Genomic DNA, 20967 nt, shown 5'->3' with positions numbered 1-20967 from the left:
GATTTACAAACATACAACATTGTTGAGCAGGAAGAGACCAACTGATCCACCAAGCAGGCCCCACAAAATCTTAATAACACACTACAATTCCCCTCTTTTACTTCCCCCCATTGCTACTATGCTTCCTCTTTCAATTGAAAAGTTGCACTATATGGGTCCGTATCTTTATTATCTCACAAGTGATTAGGCAACAAAATGGACATATCTCTAGGCATCTCATAGGAACAGGGGTAAGTCAATCATCCTCTCAATCCTGTTCTGCAATGATGTGCCTCAAAACCTTTGCTTTATATCCTTTGATAACCTTACCCAACAAAAATCTATCCATCTCAGTTTTGATAATTTTAATTGACCCCCCCGCATCCACAGCATTTTACAGAGGACAAATTTCCGCTGTCCTTTGTGTGGGAAAGTGTTTCTTGACTTTTCTCCTGAATGATCCAGCTCTTATTTAATGTTTATATTCCCTTGTTCTGGATTCCTCTCAAAAGGCTGAGATATGTGGGTTCAAACCAGCCACTTGACCACTCCACAGAATATCTGTTGAGCCATGCTGCTGCAGTAAACACTGAATGGGGGCACTCACTGCCAACAGAGGCTAGTTAGAAATTGCCAGAGGTAACGAATGCCCTGTGGGCTCCAATCATGTCACACATGTAGATACTAGCTCATGAGTATAGTTACATATTTTGGGTCTGCAGTTGATATTCTTTTGATGCAGAATCACCAGTCAACTACCATAAGCAGACCTTGTGACCCCAATGACCCAGAGTTCATCTAAACATTTAGTTACACAATCACACAACCTGGGGCCATGTGATATCATTTACATTAGGCATTTCTCCTATATTTTGGAAGCTGTATTGATGAGTTTGGTCATGAGACAAGGCCAGTGGTAAATGAACAAACTGGTTTATTTTACATAAACACATAAACAAACAGAATATGGTTTTCACAATGAGCTTTAGTTATTTAGTGTCATTCCTTGTAACATAAAAATATTAGATTATGCATACCTTCTCTTTGATATGAGCCCACCTTACTTTACAGGTAGAATTTTCCCCTCCAGCCCGTGGCGGGTTTCATGGTGGGCAGGAGTGGAAAATTCAGAGAGGCCAAAGATGGGAAACCAGTTTGCAATTTTCCCCTTACCACTTTCATGGTGGGCAGTTTGCGAGCTGGGTTTCCCTCTGATCCATGGCGGGAACCATATTTGCATGTATTACCATGTCATGAAAAACGCTACTCACCGAAATCAGGTAGCCCCCTCCCAATCAGCGGGAAATTAGACCAGTCTGAAACACATTTGGATATAAGTAGTGTTCAGGTGTTGGCCCTCACTTTGCTCCTGACTTCGAGGTGAGTGCAACACTCAAAGCCTAACAGCAGCAGCTCTGCTCTGGGTTCTCACCAAAGCCAGTGAGGCACCACAATGATGGGGTTTGCTGGCCTTACTGGTTCCCTCCATTGATTGGGAGGGTGTTATCTGGGGGTTCAGGCAGGGCAGCAAGCCAGACAGAGACCAACATTGCGACTGGGTAGGGGGAAGGGGGGAAGGAGGAAAGAGACACGGGGGACATTGGGAAAAGATGGGGTTGGAGGGGGGTAGGTAGAAAGAGACATGGGGGACAATGGGAAAAGGCGGGTTTGGCAGGGGGGAGGGGGGAACCGATGGCAGGCAGAGGGGAAACCGAGGGTGGGGAAACTGGAGCCTAACATTAAAGACTGGAAGGCAGATAGAGTAGGGGGTGGAATGGGAACAGAAATACACGAATTGGAGGGGATGCGCTCTCCGGAATATGAGGACGGTTGTGTTAGTGTGGCACAAGAGGGTGGTTGGGGTGGGGAAAGACTTGCACGTGAGGGATGGGTTGCACAGACACTCAGGGAAAGGGGTGGGGTCAGGTAGGGATACTATGTTGTTAACATTCGAGAAGGAATAGGAGAGTGAAGAGAAATACAGTCATAGCCAAATAGTCAGGGTGCCAGAGTGAAGTCAGTCCCGAGGCTTCGTTCACCTGATAGTTAGGGTGAGAGTGAAGTCAGTCCTGGGGTTTTACAGGCAATGCTACAGGGCTAAACATAACATGCACGTCGTAGTTTTGCTCCAGGGAGGAGTAAGGGCTGTGTGTTCACTTGGAATAAAGCACAGACTATTGTGCAGGATGTGGTCATGGTCTTACTGTCACTGGCCATGGTCTTGTCTGTCTTGGTACTGGCTGCATATGGGATGGTCAGGGTTAGGGAAAGCATCTGCAGCCTAGAAAAGGGGAAAACGTAATAAAGAGGGGGCTAATTGAAACCTTCCTGGGGGTGGGGGGGGCCATGATTTCCTCCCATGACTGTGCACACAGCCTCGAGATGGGGTGGGGTGAGGTCCACAGTGGGCATTGAGACATCAACAGTTATGGTTTCAGGTGGGAGGGTTGGAATAGTGACCACAATTACTGTGGGATCCAGGAATATTGGGGGAGGCTGGAGAATAACAGGACGCATTTCTACCTGCACACTGTGGGGTTCCAGGAATATTGGAGGGACAGTATCACTCACGGAAGGATGATTGAAACTAATCTCATAGTATAATCTGAGCACCATCATCTTGGCAAATTGAAGTAATAGCACATTCATACATTGAAAGTGTACAGGAGGGGTTGGAGTCAGTGTGGGAGGATCCTAGGGCTGCACTCAGGGGCCTATTTCATGGGACAGCCACAATGTGCTTGCACTCAAAACTGGGAGGACATTCCCTGGCAGTGACCCTGAAGGTCACCGCTGCACTCAATTGTTTTGCATGCAGATCATTCCACAGATCCACAGGCGACCTTTGCAACATCTCAGTCCTCAGCACATAAATGTATCAAGGAGGTGACAGATGTCCTCTACCGTAAGGCTCATCATTGTTTGAAGTTCACACTCGATGAAGCTAGCCAGGCTGTTAGATTTCTGGGGTTTGAAGATATTTCAGGCTTCCCTAGAGTACAGGGTGCAGTCGACTGAGAGCTCCATGGCAGCAACCCCTGATGAAACAGGAAAGGGTTCCACTCCCAAATGTTCAACTGGTGTGCGATCATTAGAAGCACAACGTGCATTTTTGTGTCAGGTACCCTGTGAGTTGCCATGACTCATATGTCATGAGACACACCCAGGTGCCTCACATATTCAAAGGGGCCTCAATGAATACAGTGATGGCTACTTGGGGATAAGGGGTGCCTAATCAAACAATGGCTTATGACACCCATGCGTCATCCTTTGAGTAACTTGGAGGAGAGATACAACGAGGCGCATAAAGCAACACGATCCATCATTGAGCAAACCATGTGTATCCTGAAGATGCACTTCCAATATTTGGACTGCTCAGGTGGGTCTCTGTCCAGAGAGGGTGTCCCACAACCTGACTCTTCAAAGGGGGGATCCTTTGCCAGAAGAAGACATGGAAGAGACTGAAAGCTCCTCGGACAATGAAGAGTAGGATGGGCAGGAACCTGAATTGGGAAGATATCCCACCTGAGGATATTCTTGAAGAAACACGATGTGGAACTCATGCCTGTGACACACTGATAGCCACAGGATTCCAGGAAAAGTAAGGTACAGGCAACGGGACACATCCACATTCCTTCTGTCCCTTACTGCCATGCCTGTGTAATGAAAAGCCTTTACAGCCAGTGACATCATGGGCGATCTCAGCATTCGGCTTTGCACCTTCAACCCTCATGATTCACTCAGCTCTGTTTATTGGAAAGCTGAGTGGCGAACCCTCCATCAGTGGTCTCTGGGAAGTGATAGTCGCTATGACAGCGCGGATGCAGTGTCAAAAACCTTGATACAGTCATGGCCATCTTTCCGGGAAGGGTTTTGTGGACACTGAGATGTACACACAGTTGGAGAGAGCATCATGGCTGCAGGTCTTGTGCTTTGGCACTTACAATGAGGCAGCCATCTCCATTGAAGAGACAGTCACAGCTAACCCTCCAAGGCTAGTGAGGTCGCCTAACTCCACACTGTCTTGTAGGGAGTATGGTTGCTAGCGCATTTCGCAGACGCTTCAGTAAAGATTTCGCACATCTCCCTGACATGGCACAAGGGTAAAATAAGTAGAATGAGTTAGTGACACGTCACATGAATGTGAGACCCACAAAGGGAGGCAAACCACCCGCACAATAAGAGGGCACATACATACATATGCACAACACTTTCAAACGACGAGACCATTCTCATGAACAGCAACTGTATTTACAAAGGTGCATGATATTTATACTGATTGAACACCTCTAACCCAGAAGTGATTTCAAAGCTGCTTAATTTTTCTAACCCTACCACTACATCTAGGTGTATCCCCGACATCCGGACCAGAGCTGGAGGCAGCTTGCTGACTGGTATGTGCTGTTGCCTTTGATGACTTTGGTGGGCATCCTCTAGAAGGTTGGGAGCTGCAGGGCAGTGGCCTGCTTTGGGTGTTCTGTTGTGGGTCAGGTGCACCCTCCTCAGCCTTTGGAGCTGGAGGTGATGGAGTCACAGGCAGAGGGGATTGGGATCAGCTGGACACTTTTGGGGTCACCTGGGTGGATGGACCTGTGGTCTCCAGCTAGTGGTTCTCCTTGCCGTGGGTGCCCAAGGAAGGAGCACCTGGGGGGGAAGTCAAGGTGCACAACCCTCCCCGTCGCCTAGTCATTGATGGATCCCACCAATGCCTATAGTGATGGAGTGCAGGTCCGTGCCCAAATCTAGCAGGATCTACTAGACCAAGGTCTCCAAGGTGGTCACCACCCTTCCGACGGAGACCTTGAGGTGCTTGCATGTTGGAGCCACAACATCAGACAGAATGTGCACAGACTTCTCCATCCTTTGCCCTAGTCTGTTGACTGCCTCTTGCAACCATACCTGATTTTTCACTGCCTGACGTTGCATTTCCAGCATGTTTGACATAGCTGTTTCTAGAAGTGCATCACCAGACTTGGACTTAGTGGGTGCCTCTTCTCCAGCAGTCTTCTGAGTTCCAGAGACCTGGGCTGTCACTGCCTCCGAGTTCCGCGGAGGTGTGTCTGTGAGGTGTTCTCGAGAATGTGACCCCCAAGCCTACTCTACATCTAGGGCACACCGAGGTGTGTGTCTCTGAGCTGGTGGAAGGTTGAGATGAATGGGTCTTCCTAGAATGGCTCCTCAGCTTCCTCGTCTGAGGTGGCCTGAGGGCTGGGGCTTATGTTGTGTCTTGATGCTTGTGTGTGGACCTTCTGGTGTGGACCTGTAAGAGAGAGAGAGCAGATAGATTTAGTACATGAACAGACTGAACACAACATTGCATGTCACTCATTGAGAATGTCAGGATATGATGATCTCATGGAGGTCTCATCTACACTGCTTTACTGGGAGAAGCTGATCTTGCCTTCCCCACAGGTGCAACCCCTGTCCTCCCCTGCCAACTTGGCGACATTCTCCTCGAAATTAGTGAAGTCCACAATATCAGCCCTCCTTCCTCTGGTCTGAGATCCCTCCCTCTTGTTACATATGAACATATGAATTTAAAAAATTTATTCATGGAATGTGGACTTCGCTGGCTGGGCCAGCATTTATTGCCCATCCCTAGTTGCCCTTGAGAAGGTGGTGGTGAGCTGCCTTCTTGAACCGCTGCAGTCCATGTGGTGTAGGTACACCCACAGTGCTGTTAGGAAAGGAGTTCCAGATTTTGACCCAGCGACAGTGAAGGATCGGTGATATACTTCCAAGTCAGAATGGTGAGTGCCTTGGAGGGGAACTTCCAGTTGGTGGTGTCCCCATCTATCTGCTGCCCTTGTCCTTCTAGATGGTAGTGGCTGTGGGTTTGGAAGGTGCTGTCTAAGGAGCTTTGGTGAATTCCTGCAGTGCTTCTTGTAGATGGTACACACTGCTGCTACTGTGCGTTGGTGGTGGAGGGAGTGACTGTTTGTGGATGTGGTGCCAAAAAAGCAGGCTGCTTTGCCCTCGATGGTGTCAACCTTCTTGAGTGTCATGGGAGCAGCACACATCCAGGCAAGTGAAGAGTATTCCATCACACTCCTTACTTGTGCCTTGTAGATGGTGGACAGGCTTTGGTGAGTCAGGAGATGAGTTACCTGTCGTAGGATTCACAGAATCACAGAAGAGGCCCTTTGGTCCATCAAGTCTGCTTCGACATGTGAGAAACACCTGACCTACCTACCTAATCCCATTTATCAGCACTTGGCCCATAGCCTTGAATGTTATGATGTGTCAAGTGCACATCTAGGTACTTTTTAAAGGATGCGAAGCAACCCGCCTCCACCACCCTCCCAGGCAGCGCATTCCAGACCGTCACCACACTCTGGGTAAAAAGGTTTTTCCTCACACCCCCCCTAAACCTCCTGCCCCTCACCTTGCACTTATGTCCCCTCGTGACTAAAGGGAACAGCTGCACCCTATCCACCCTGTCCATGCCCCTCATAATCTTGTACACCTCAATCAGTCATCCCTCAGTCTTCTCTGCTCCAATGAAAACAACCCAAGTCTATCCAAATTCTTTTCATAACTTAAATGTTTCATCCCAGGCAACATCCTGGTGAATCTCCTCTGCACCCCCTTCAGTGCAATCACATCCTTCCTATAATGTGGTGACCAGAACTGCATACAGTACTCCAGCTGTGGCCTCACCACATGACAACTCCAACATGACCTCCCTACTTTTGTAATCTATGCCTCGATTGATAAAGGCAAGTGTCCCATATGCCTTTTTCACCACCCCACTAACATGCCCTTCTGCCTTCAGAGATCTATGGACCCACATGCCAAGGTCCCTTTGTTCTTCAGAACTTCCTAGTGTCATTTTGTTCCTTGAATACTTCCTTGTCTCACCTCACGCTTTTCAGGGTTAAATTCCATCTGCCACTTATCTGCCCATTTGATCATCCTGCCTATATCTTCCTGTAACTCTTTCGAGTACAAACACATTTCCATCTGTTTCAGATGAAGTTACATTGTTTCATAGTTTGCCATTGTGAGATTTGAACTCTTGATCTTGGGGTTACAAACCCAGTACCATAACCACTTGGCTATTTAGGCCAAGCCCTATATTTTCCTGTAACCCAAGACACTCAACCTCACTATTAACCACCCAGCCAATCTTTTTGTCACCTGCAAACTTACTAATCCTACCCCCCCACGTAGCCATCTATTTCGTTTATATAAATGACAAATAATAGGGGACCGAGCACAGATCCCTGTAGTACGCTACTGGACACTGGCTTCCAGTCACTAAAGCATCCTTCTTTCATAGAAACATAGAAATGAGGAATAGGAGTAGGCCATTCGGCCCTTCGAGCCTGCTGCGCCATTCATTATGATCATAACTGATCATCCAACTCAATAGCCTGCTCCTGCTTTCTCCCCATACCCTTTGATTCCTTTCGCCCCAAGAGCTATATCTAACTCCTTCTTGAAAACATACCATGTTTTGGTCTCAACTACTTTCTGTGGTAACAAATTCCACAGGCTCAACACTCTCTGGGTGAAGAAATTTCTCCTCATCTCAGTCCTAAATGGTCTACCCCATATCCTCAGACTGTTACCCCTGGTTCTGGACTCCCCCACCATCGGGAACATTCTTCCTGCACCTACCCTGTCTAGTCCTGTTAGAATTTTATAGGTTTCTATGAGATTCCCCCCTCACTCTTCTGAACTCCAGTGAATATAATCCTAATCGACTCAATCTCTCCTCATATGTCAGTCCTGCCATCCCAGGAATCAGTCGGCAAACCTTTGCTGCTCTCCCTCTATAGCAAGTACATCCTTCCTCAGATAAGGAGACCAAAACTGCACACAATATTCCAGGTGTGGTCTCACCAAGGCCCTGTATAATTGCAGCAAGACATCCCTGTTCCTGTACTCAAATCCTCTGGCTATGAAGGGCAACATACCATTTGCCTTCTTTACTGCCTGCTGCACCTACATGCTTACCTTCAGCGACTGGTGTACAAGGACACCCAGGTCTCGTTGCACATTCCCCTCTCTCAATTTATAGCCATTCAGATAATAATCTGCTTTCCTGTTTTTGCTACCAGAATGGATAACCACACATTTATCCACATTATACTGCATCTGCCATGCATTTGCCCACTCACTCAGCTTGGCCAAATCACACTGAAGCATTTCTTCATCATCCTCACAGCTCACCCTCCCACCCAGCTTTGTATTATCTGCAAATTTGGGGATATTACATTTAATTCCCTCATCTAAATCATTAATATATATTGTGAATAACTGGGGTTCCAACACCGATCCCTGCTGTACCCCACTAGTCACTGCCTGCCATTCGGAAATAGACCCGTTTATTCCTACTCTTTGTTTGCTGTTTACCAACCAGTTTTCTATCCATCTCAAGACACTACCCGCAATTCCATGCACTTTAATTTTACACGCCAATCTCTTATGTGGGACTTTGTTGAAAGCCTTCTGAAAGTCCAAATAAACCACATCCACTGGCTCCCCCTCATCAGCTCTACTAGCTACATCCTTGAAAAATTCCAGTAGGTTTGTCAAGCATGATTTCCTTTTCATAAATCCATGCTTACTCTGTCCGATCCTGCCGCTGTTTTCCACGTGCTCAGCTGTTAAATCTTTTATAATGGACTCTAGAATTTTCCCCACTACCGACGTCAGGCTGACTGGTCTATAATTCAAACAAAAAAAAAACAAAAAAACAAAAAAAAACAAAAAAAAACAAAAAAAAAACAAAAAGAAAAAAACAAAAAAAAACTGCGGATGCTGGAAATCCAAAACAAAAACAGAATTACCTGGAAAAACTCAGCAGGTCTGGCAGCATCAGCGGAGAAGAAAAGAGTTGACGTTTCGAGTCCTCATGACCCTTCGACAGAACTTGCGTTCGAGTCCAAGAAAGAGTTGAAATATAAGCCCCTATAATTCCCTGTTTTCTCTCTGCCTCCCTTTTTAAATAGTGGGGTTACATTAGCTACCCTCCAATCTGTAGGAACTGTTTCAGAGTCTATAGAATCTTGGAAGATGACCACCAATGTATCCACTATTTCTAGGGCTACTTCCTTAAGTACCCTGGGATGTAGATTATCAGGCCCCAGGGATTTATTGGCCTTCAATCCCGTCAATTTCCCCAACACCATTTCCCTACTAATACTGATTTCTTTCAGTTCCTCCCTCTTACTAAACCCTGTGTACCCCAACATTCCTGGTATGTTAGTGTCCTTCTTTGTGAAGACAGAACCAAAGTATGTATTTAGTTGGTCAGCCATTTCTTTGTTCCCCATTATAAATTCCCCTGTTTCTGACTGTAAGGGACCTACATTTGTCTTCACCAGTCTTTTTCTCTTCACATACCGTTGGAAACTTTTTACAGTCAGTTTTTATGTTCCCTGCAAACTTACTCTCGTACTCTATTTTCCCCTTCTTAATCAATCCCTTGGTCCCCCTTTGCTGAATTCTAAACTGCTCCCAATCCTCAGGTCTGTTGTTTTTTCTGACCAATTTGTATGCCTCTTCCTGGCATCTAACACTATCTCTAATTTCCCTTGTAAGCCATGGTTTGACCACATTTTCTGTTTTACTTTTGCGCCAGACAGGAATAAACAATTGTTGCAGTTCAATGTGCTCTTTGAATGTTTGCCATTGCCTATCCACCATCATCCCTTTAAGTAACGTTTTCCAATCCATCATAGCCAACTTGCACCTCATACCATCGTAGTTTCCTTTATTAAGATTCAGGACCCAAGTCTCAGAATCAACTACGTCACTCTCCATCTTGATGAAGAATTCTATCATATTATGGTTGCTCATCCCCAAGGGGCCTCGCACAACTAGATTGCCAATTATTCCTTTCTCATTACACAATAGCCAGTTGAGGACGGCCTGTTCTCTCGTTGGTTCCTCAATGTATTGGCCCAGAGAAACATCCCGTATACACTCCAGGAATTCCTCCTCTACGGTATTGTTACTAATTTGATTTGCCCAATCTATATGAATATTAAAGTCATCCATAATTACAGATGTTCCTTTATTGCATGCATCTATAATTTCCAGTTTAATGCCATTCCCTACATCACCACTACAGTTTGGGGGTCTATATACAACCCCCACTAACGTTTTTTGCCCCTTAGTATTTCTCAGCTCTACCCATACAGATTCCACATCGTTGAAGCTAACATCTTTCCTCACTATTGCGTTAATTTCCTCTTTAACCAGACATGCAACTCCACCACCTTTTCCTTTTTGTCTGTCCTTCCTAAATTCTGAATAACCCTGGATGTTCAGTTTCCATCCCTGGTCACCCTGCAGCCATGTCTCCATAATCCCGACTATATCATACCTGTTTACATCTATTTGCGCAGTTAATTCATCCACTTTATTGTGAACGGTCCTCGCGTTAAGGCACAAAGCCTTAAGGCTTGTCTTTTTAACATTACTTGTCCTGTTCCCACTATTTTTCACTGAGGCCCTGTTTGATTCTTGCCCTTGATTTCTCTGACGATCACTTTTCTTATTCCGCTTTCTGTCTTTTGTTCTTGTTTTGATTCCCCTTCCTCTGACTCCTTGCATAGGTTCCCATCCCCCTGCCATTTTAGTTTAAACCCTCCTCAACCACTCTAGCAAATGTTCCCCCTAGTACATCAGTCCCGGTCCTGCCCAGGTGTAACCTGTCCGGTTTGTATTGGTCCCACCTCCCCCAGGACCAGTCCCAATGTCCCAGGAATCTGAAACCCTTCCCTTCACATCATCTCTTCAGCCGCCTATTCATCCGATATATCCTGCTATTTCTACTCTGACTGGCATGTGGCACTGGTAATAATCCTGAGATCACTACATTTGAGGTCCTACTTTTCAATTTACTTCCTAACCCCCTATATTCTGTTTTTAGGACCTCATCCCTTTTTTTACCTATGTCGTTTGTACCAGTGTGTACCACGACCACTGGCTGTTCACCCTCCCCCTTCAGAATGTCCTGTAGCCGCTCTGAGACATCCTTGACCCTAGCACCAGGGAGGCAACATACCATCCTGGAGTCTCGTTTGCGGCCACAGAAATGCCTATCTATTCCCCTTACAATTGAATCCCCGATAACTATTGCATTCTGACACTTTTTATTCCACCCCAGCAGAGCCAACCATGGTGCAACGAATTTGGCTGTTGCTGCTTTCCCCTGAGAGGCCATTCCCCCCAACAGTACCCAAAGCGGTATATCTGTTTTGCAGGGGAATAGCCACAGGAGATTCCTGCACTGCCTGATTAGTCCTCTTGCTTTGCCTGGTGGTGCACCCTTCCTGCCTGCAGTGTGACCACCTCTCTATACATGCTATTCATGATACTCTCTGTCTCGCAGATGCTCCACAGTGTCCCCAGCCGCCACTCCAGCTCCAAAACCCGGGCTTCCAGGAGCTGCAGCAGGAGACATTTCCCGCACACATGCTGGCCCCGGGCACTGGAAATGTGCCCAACTTCCCACATAGAGCAGGAGGAGCACACCATGGCTTTGAGCTCTCCTGCCATGACTTAGCCCTTTAAATTAAATTAAACCTTTTGGAAGATACTTAATATCAATTACTCTCAGGCCCTTCTTCCCTGCTCTTCGTTGTTACAGAATATAGCCCTACAAATGATGAACCACAAAATAAGACCTTAAAAACTATAAGCAATAAAAGTAGTAAATGCTTACCCGGCTGTACTCACGGTACTCAAAGGATCACCTCATTCCCTCCTCATCAAACTCCCTCAGTCACCCCTGCTCTCCCAGCTTCTCTTCAACTCCCGGCTCCTCTCGTGCTCCTCTTCAACTCCCGGCTCCTCTCGTGCTCCTTTTCAACTCAACTCCTCTGGGTGCTGCTGACTGCCTGTCCCAGAGTCCTCCTCTCACTCACTCCTCTAGGTGCTGCTGACTGCCTGTCCCAGAGTCCTCCTCTCGCACTTTCCGCTAGGTGCTGCTGACTGCCTGTCCCAGGGTCCTCCTCTCACACTCTCCTCTAGGTGCTGCTGACTGCCTGTCCCAGAGTCCTCCTCTCGCACTTTCCGCTAGGTGCTGCTGACTGCCTGTCCCAGAGTCCTCCTCTCGCACTTTCCTCTAGGTGCTGCTGACTGCCTGTCCCAGAGTCCTCCTCTCGCACTTTCCTCTAGGTGCTGCTGACTGCCTGTCCCAGAGTCCTCCTCTCACTCACTCCTCTGGGTGCTGCTGACTGCCTGTCCCAGAGTCCTCCTCTCACTCACTCCTCTAGGTGCTGCTGACTGACTGTCCCAGAGCCCACCTCTCGCTCTCTCCTCATCACCCTGTCTCCTACAACTAAGCCAATTTTGAATCCACCTTATCAAATTACCCTGTATCTCATGTGCATTTGTCTTCTTTATAAGTCTCTCATGTGGGACCTTGTCTAAGGCTTTGCAGAAATCCATGTAAACTACATCAACTGCACTAGCCTCATCTACACCACCTGGTCACCTCAAAAAATTCAATCAAATTTGTTAGGCATGACCTCGCTCTGACAAAGCCATGCTAGCTATCCCTGATGAAACCTTGCCTCTCCAAGTGGAGTTAGATTCTCTCTTTCAGAATTTTCTCCAATAGTTTCCCTACCACTGACATGAGACTCACTAGCCTGTAGTTCCCTGGCTTATCTCTACAACCCTTCTTAAATAGTGGAACCACATTAGCTGTTCTCCAGTCCTCTGGCACCTCCCCCGTGGCCAGAGAGGAATTAAAAATTTGAGTCAGAGCCCCTGCGATCTCCTCCCTTGCCTCCCTCAGCAGGTTGGGACACAAATCATCTGGACCTGGAGATTTGTCCACTTTTCAGCCTGCCAACACCTCCAATACCTTGTCACTCCCTATATCAATTTGCTTAAGAACCTCGCAGTCTCTCTCCCCGAGTTCGATACCTTCATCCTCATTCTCTTGGGTGAAGATGTATGTGAAGTATTCATTCAACACTCCAGTCCTCTGGCTCCACCCATAGATTGCCCCCTTGGTCCCTTATGGGCCCTACTCTTTCCCTGGTTATCCTCTGCCCATTGATATACTTATAGAATATCTTGGGATTTTCCATACTGACCTGCTCTTGTAGCCACAGTATTTATATGGCTAGTCCAGTTCAGTTTCTGGTCAATGGTAACCTCCAAGATGTTGATAGTGGGGGATTCGGTGATGGTAATGCCACTGAATGTCAAGGGCGATGGTTAGATTCTCTTTTGCTGGAGTTGGACATTGCCTGGCATTTGTGTGGCATGAGTTTTACTTGCCACCTGTTAGCCCATGCCTGGATATTGTCCAGGTCTTGCTGCATTTGGACTTGGACTGCTTCAGTATCTGAAGAGTCGTGAATGGTGCTGAACATTGTGCAATCATCAGTGAACATCCCCACTTCTGACCTCATGATGGACGGAAGGTCATTGATGAAGCAGCTGAAGATGATTGGGCTGAGGACACTACCCTGAGGAACTTCTGCAGTGATGTCCTGGAACTGAGAAGACTGACCTCCAATAACCACAACCATCTTCCATTGTTAGGAACAGGAATAGGCCACTCGGCCCATTGAATCTGCTCTGCCATTCAATAAGATCATGGCTGATCTGAATGTAACATCAACTCCACATTCCTGCCAACTCCCGATAATCTCTCACCCCCTTGCTAATCAAGAATCTAACTACCTCTGCCTTAAAATATGTCAAGACCCCTCAGGATCTTAAAGGTTTCAATTAAGTTGCCTCTTACTCTTCTAAACTCCAGTGGATACAAGCCTAACCTGTCTAGCCTTTCTTCATAGGACAACCCGCCCATTCCTGGTATTTGCCTAGGAAACCTTCTCTGAATTGCTTCCAATGCATTTACATCTTTCTTTAAATAAGAAGAAAGGTTCTGTACACAATACTCCAGATGTGGTCTCACCAATGCCCTGTACAACTGAAGGATAACTTTTGTAATCAATTCCCCTCACAATAAATCATAACATTCTATTAGCTTTCCTAATTACCTGCTGTATCTGCATACTTTTGTGATTCATGCACTAGGACACCTAGATCCCTCTGAATTTCAGAGCTCTGCAATCTCTCACCATTTAGATAATAAGCTTCTTTTTTATTCTTCTTGCCAAAATCAACAATTTCATATTTGTCCACATTATACTCCATTTGCCAGATCTTTGCCCATACATTTAATCCATTTATGTCACTTTGCAACCTCCTTATGTCCTCTTCACAATTTACTTTCCTACCTATATTTGTATCATCAGCAAATTTAGCAACCATTCCTCCAGTCCCTTCATCCAAGTCATTTGGATCCACCAGTTCCCCTTTATCCACAACACAAGCTTGGCCTGTACGAAGACAAATGGATGGAATGTGATGAGGAGAGATGAAGGAGAGGCTGAGAAGCATGCATGCCTATTGTGTGTGTTGAGCCCACCCCAATAAGGGCTGAGGAGTTGATACAGCATGATAGATGAGATGCTGGTCATGTTAAAGTGCCTGTAAGACAATCAATGGTGATGTGTTCCCTGCTAATATTGTGTGAGATCCCTGAACAGTGTAACTCTTTGACTGCGTGATGTCATAATGAGAGTGTGAGATTGGAATGAGAAGAAGGTATCACTGAAAAAAGAGACATGTTGAAGCTTTTCATCTTGCACTCATCAGGACACTTCGCAAGAATGCCAATATAAGAGGAAAACAACTATTTATTCTGTATGAGAAGAGAAAGTGATTTGTTGGCAAGTGGACTCTGATTGGGAGAGGCGTTGCTATGGAGAATGCACCAGTGATGGTGACTGACAATTAACTTCCAAGCTTTGTTTGAAATTTAAACCAGGCAGCTTGACCCTGATTGGTCAAGGCATTGGATTTATTTATATTTGGATAATATATTTGGATTTCCAAAAGGCGTTCGATAAGGTATCGCACGTAAGGCTACTTAATAAGATAAGAGCCCATGGTCCTGGGGGTTGTATATTAGCGTGGCTAGAGGATTGGCTAACTAATAGAAGAAAGAGAGTTGGGATAAAGGGGGCAGGAAGGCAACCTGTAACTAGTGGAGTGCCTCAGGGATCAGTGCTTGGACCCGATTATTTACAATATATATTGATGAGGGAAGTGAATGTCCTATCACCAGATTTGCAGATGATACAAACATAGGTGGGAAGGCAAGTGGTGAGGACGACACAAAGAGTCTACAAAGGGATATAGACAGGTTAAGTGAATGGGCAAAAACATGGCAGATGGAATATTATGTGGAAAAATGTGAGGTTATGCAGGAAGAATAAAGGAGCTGAATATTATTTAAATGGAGAAAGACTGCAGAAGACTGTAGCAGAGAGGTGTTTGGGAGTCCTTGTGCATCAATCCCAAAAAGCTAACATACAAGTTCAACAGGTAATAGGGAAGGCAAATGGAACATTCGCCTTTATTTCTAAAGGGAATGGAGTATAAAAATAGGGAAGTCTTGCTAAAACTATACAAGGCACCAGTTAGACCATACTTAGAATATTGTGAACAGTTTTGGTCTCCTTATCTAAGGAAAGATATGCTGGCATTGAAGGCATCCAGAGAAGGTTCACGAGGTTGATCCCGGGTATGGAGGGATTTTCTTATGAGGAGAGGTTGAGTAGGTTGGGCCTGTACTCATTGAAATTTAGAAGAATGAGAGGTGACCTTATTGAAACATATAAGATTCTTAGGGGGCTTGACAGGGTAGATGTTGAAAGGTTGTTTCCCCTTGTGGGAGAGTCTAGGACCAGAGGGCATAATCTCAGAGTAAGGGGTTGCCCATTTAAAACAGAGATGAGGAGGAATTTCTTTTCTCAGAGGGTAGTTAATCTGTGGAATTCTTTACCGCAGAGGGCTGTAGAAGCTGGGTTGTTGAATACATTCAAGACTAAGATAGACAGATTTTTAATCAGTAAGGGAATCAAGGTTATGGGGAAAAGACAGGAAAATAGAGTTGAGGATTATCAGATCAGCCATGATCTCACTGAATGGTGGAGTATACTCGATGGGCCGAATGGTCTACTGCTGCTCCAATGTCTTCTGATCTTATGGCCCTGAGGAATGTGTCAGCGAATGGCTGCCACTTGTTTTGTTTAGCTGAAACAGGCACATTGTATGTACATGTTCTTTTTGTCTGCAAATAACAGGGCCCTGTACATTAATATATGTAGCTTCCAGTATAAATTGTTGTTTTCCCTTTATATTGGCATCCTTGCGAGGTGTCCTGATAAGTGTAAGATAAAAAACTTTGACATGTCTCTTTTTTCAGCAATACTCAAGTTCTGTACTACTAAATTACTATTAGTTAGAAGAAGGTTGACTTACCCTGGCAGAGCGGATGGGATCATTCATCCTCTTCCTGCACTAGATTGCATTTCAAGGGCAGTTGCTTGATGCCCTCACTGCCCTCGCAATGGTCTCCCAGGCTGGTGAAGTGAGGCTGGTGGGCTTCCTGGAGTCATCCCTGGGATAGAGGGTATCCTTGTGTTCCTTGGCTCCTTGTGTTCCTTGGCTCCTTCCTGGAGCCATTCCTGGAATAGAGAGTATCCTTGTGTTGCTGCACTCTATCCATGAGAGCCTCCAGCCTGCAAAACCTAGGAGCAGCATTCTCCTTTGCTGCAACCATCTCCACACATCGTCTTCTGAAAGCTAGGCTGGAGAGAGTGAGGGTGGCATTTAAATTTGGCGCCTGAACTTTCAAGCCTATTAGGTGACGGCGGTTGCGGACAAATTAGTTCCTGTCTGCACGTGATTTGGAGAAACTCTCCTATGCATAATTAATGAGCAAACGAGCATGAAATCAGGCAGGATATAACCTATATAACTCTTTGTCCTAGTTTGCTGTAACCAACATACCACATAGCTCATTTACCTTTTGTGAACTGAATATAACTAGATAACAACATCAGAATATAAATTAACTTAAAAATTCATTCTAGGGTAAATTGGAAAAAAGATGACAAAAAATGTTCCTAAAGACTTGGGAGCAGATTTATTCCTTGCTGTGAAAGATTGTTTAGCCAGAAACTTACACAAATATAAAAAGGGGAATGTATAATGCTACTTCATACTCCTGCTTAAAAAAATTATGCAGTAAAGGGCTAGTGTTATATGGGCTGGTTGACCCCACTTTTCTGTACAAAAAATGCCTGTGATTTTAGGCTGGGGCCTGGAGATTTTCAATCTCAAGCAGTGAGATGCATATTTCAGAAATTGTTCTTCTTTTAAGTACAGGGACCTGGAAATTCCTCTCAGTGGTTCAATCTCGTTCTGAGTTTGCAGGAATGGCACCTAATTTGCATGGGACAGTGTGTAAGCAGCCCCACGCACATGCACAAGTATATACACACACACACACACACACACACACACACACACACACACACACACAGACTAGAGCCAAATCTATGACGGGTGACGTTCAGCATTTTCAGGTCATCTTTACCTAGGAACTTTTTGAAGTGAATAGTCATGATGTGTTAGCCAGTTGTACTTAGAAACGTAGGAACATGAAAAGGCCATTCAGTCTCTCGAGCCTGTACCACTATTCAGTTGGATCATGGCTGATTTGTATCCACCCACCTGCCTCACCTATGCATTTACTGATATCAATAGTAGAAGGTTAGTGTATGGCCTTTTGAATAAATTAGTGAATGAATTTATCACAGTATTTCGTTTTTGTTGATGTGTAGGCTATCGTTGAATTTGCACTAAAGGAAGTGTAAATAAATGCAGATTTACAGCTCCTTCTACGTAAATTTTTCAGCTGAGGAAAAGAAGCAGCTCGCAGAAGAGAAAGCTTCTGAGATAGAGGAACAGAATAAGGTGATAGCAGTGGAAAAGCAGGATGCAGAAAATTCCTTGGCTGAAGCTTTGCCTGCTCTGGAGGCTGCCAGAATAGCATTGCAGAGCTTGGATAAGTCTGATGTCACTGAGATCAGGTAAACCTGGATAAGAACTTCCAATTTTAAAATTCTCACCCTTGTTTTCAAATTCTTCCATGTTCCTCCCTTTCTCTGTTATCTCCTCCAGCCCTGTAACCCTCTAAGTTATTTATATTCCTCCATTATTAACTCTTGTGCAACCCCTATTTTAATCCCTCCATCATTGACACCTGTGCCTTCAGCTGCCTGGGCTCTAAGCTCTGGAATTCCCTCCCTAAACTCCTCCAAATCTCTGTCTTTCTTTTCTCCTTTATGACACTCCTTTAAGCCTACCTCTGACCAAGATTTTGGTCATTAGCCCTAATATCTCCTTATGTGGCTGAGTGTCATATCTTGTTTTTTAATGCTGAAGTGCTATATAATTACAAGATGTTATCATATTAGCAGCCATCTTCATTGTTGCAATTTCAATATTCTTAATCATACAGTAAATCCTCACTATAAGTTGTGGTTACATTCCTGAAAATCATGACTTTAAGTGAAGCAACTTTACGTGAATCATATGTTCCCATAGGAACTTGCAAAAAAAGTTAAATCACTGAATATAACAGAAATACTATATGCATTGAAATTAGATAACACTAAATCACCCAAACAAACCCTGAGTAACACAGCTTCTGTGGCTCACCCATTGCACGCCTGAAACTGAAACTTTTTGCTTGCTTTCCGTTCCCACTCTATCTCTCTGTCTCCTTTCCCACTGTCTCTCTCTCTCCTTTCTCTTTCTCTCTCCTTTCCCACTGTCTTTGTCTTTCTGTCTCCAGAGCCTGTACCCCTTCCTGACAGTTTGCAGGGGCCAAGCCCTTGTCCCGGGGTGTCATGGAAGAAGCCAGGGAAGGAGGGGTGGTGATGATGGAGCTGGAGGGTGGGGAGAGGCTGTGGTAGAAGCTGGGGAGGAGAGGGGTTGCTGTGGGAGAAACTATTGGACCACGGGAGTAACTGGCAGCGTCCTGTGGGAGAAGCTGGGGTGGGGGTGGTGGTGGAGAAGCTTGGTGGGTGCAGTGAGAGAAGCTGTGGGGTTGCGGGAGAAGCTTGGGGGCGAGGTGGGCAGAGGAGAAGCTGGAGAGGGGGAAGCAGGAAAAGCTGGGAAGGTCATGGGCGAAGCTGCTCCATCTCCTTCACCACCGCCCCCCAAAATTACTCTCACTTCATCACCCGACTGTTGGCCAGCAGCTTCCCAGCCCTGCTGGCACTGCTGTTCCCAGATCTCAAGCCTTGTTCTCGGCCTGCAGCCTGGGCCTCAGGTGACTGGGGTGGTGACTTCAGCATCAGAACATGGTGGCGGCTGGCTCAGAGTTCAGTGTGTGAGGGGTGGAGCCACAGTGCAGACAAGGTATAATCGAAATTGGCAACATAAATCAAAAAGGTCCTAAAGAGTAAACAACGTTAAAGTGAAATGACTTAAAGCAGGGTGACTTACAGTGATGACTTACTGCATTTCATTCAAATAATGATTTATATATTTTTGTTGAAGTAATGGAGAGGGTTGATGATGCAATGTGGCAGGTGTTGTGTATATGGACTTTCAAAAGACATTTGATAAAGTGTCACATGATAAACATGTTAGCATTAAACCCATGGGGCTAAAGGGACAGTAACAGTATGGATACAACATTGATCAAGGAACAGAAAGCAGAGAGTAGTGGTGAACAGTAGCCTGAGTAACTGAAGGAAGGGGAACAAAAAAAGTGGTGAAAACATTTAAAATTGAGAATGGCAAAAATATTGCCTTCAGGAGAGTAACTAACACATACATGATAGACCAAATAACATCTTTCTGTGCTGGGTCATTCTAGGATTCTAGATAATATTGTAAATGTACCCAAAATTGTTGACCTCTCTTTTGACAGTCAATGGAAATGGAGTTCATGAATTATCTGTTCATTATTGCTGTTTGTCTGGTATATGATGTCAATAATTTCCATCTATCTCTCCCTCTCTCTAAACTCACAAGCCCATTCTTGATGACGTCAAGGTCAACCTTGATCTTATTAAATGGCAGAGTTGGATCAAAGGGCTGAGTGGTGGCTCCCGCTCCTCCATGAGCTGTTTTTTCTTGTGATCAATGTCACTAGCTTTTAGGAGCAGACCATTTGAGTGTTTTCCCTCTGGTAAACATATTGATCTCAATTAGAGTCAGACATCTGCAGTGCCTGATAAATAATGCTGTACTAAGTGTATGTGAGGTGGAGAATGAGATATCAGTGAGATGTGCATTTCCCCCATAGCAAGCAGGAAAGCAAGGCACCTATATTAACTTTTGCCTCCACTTCTCAATACAGAATAAAACTAAACTGATGAATTAAATGGGTTGGCTTATGATTACAAGGTAACTCATTTTGAGCAATTAATTAGAACTTGTTGGTACAATTCTACTGCAGCACTTAACAATTTTTTTGTTTATGATATAAAAAGATCATTTGCAAAGCCACCGAGACAAGTGCAAACTGTTTGTGAATGTATCCTTGTCATGAGAGGCTATAAAGAGATTAACTGGAAATCAGCCAAAGGCATGATGTCAGAGGCAAACTTCCTAAAAGCCCTGATGGAAATGGATTGTGATGCTATTGGGCAGAATCAAGTCAAAACCGTAAAAGGTAAATGCTTGAACTAGAAGTGAAACTGTTTTCATTATTGACCGGGTTGCAGTAACTTTAACAATCAGCTACTGGGACATTGCTTGTTAAATTTCATGAAATGTGCAGTTTATGATCCTGTGGTAGCTACCCAGATTTCTCTCTCTGCTGACATTACAAGCAGCTGTGGGGTTAGTGGGAGAGCACCTCATTTGTACAGGGTCAGTAGGGACAGTCAAAAACTAGAACATCTGGGGCAGAATTTTGCCCTTGTCGGGTGGACGCAGCAAAGCTGACCGCTGCCTGTCATTGGGCCCCGACATCGATTTCACGCTGGTTGGCCAATTAACGGTTGGCCAGTGTGAAACATGCGCTGCAGCGCTCAGCATTGCCAGGGTGGCGGTGGGGGAGGTGGGGAGGGGGGCACAGGAGGAATGAGAGCGCTGAGGTTCGCACATGTACGCAAATGAAAGCTC

The 20967-nt window shown here is 45.3% G+C and overlaps 1 protein-coding gene across 1 annotated transcript in view; it reads left to right on the top strand.

Moving 5' to 3' along the window:
* The window catches only part of dnah10 (dynein axonemal heavy chain 10), a 317805-nt gene that overhangs the window by 218928 nt on the left and 77910 nt on the right, over nucleotides 1-20967 (top strand). The window contains exons 57-58 of the mRNA XM_041203322.1: nucleotides 17738-17912; nucleotides 20331-20512. Coding sequence (XP_041059256.1) covers nucleotides 17738-17912; nucleotides 20331-20512 — 357 coding nt within the window. The remainder of the gene's footprint in view (nucleotides 1-17737; nucleotides 17913-20330; nucleotides 20513-20967) is intronic.

This window comes from Carcharodon carcharias, chromosome 13 (genome assembly GCF_017639515.1).
Source record: "Carcharodon carcharias isolate sCarCar2 chromosome 13, sCarCar2.pri, whole genome shotgun sequence".
Taxonomy (NCBI): Eukaryota; Metazoa; Chordata; class Chondrichthyes; order Lamniformes; family Lamnidae; genus Carcharodon; species Carcharodon carcharias.
The sequence above is the reverse complement of the archived record's forward strand: the minus strand, read 5'-3'. Positions and strand labels throughout refer to the sequence as shown.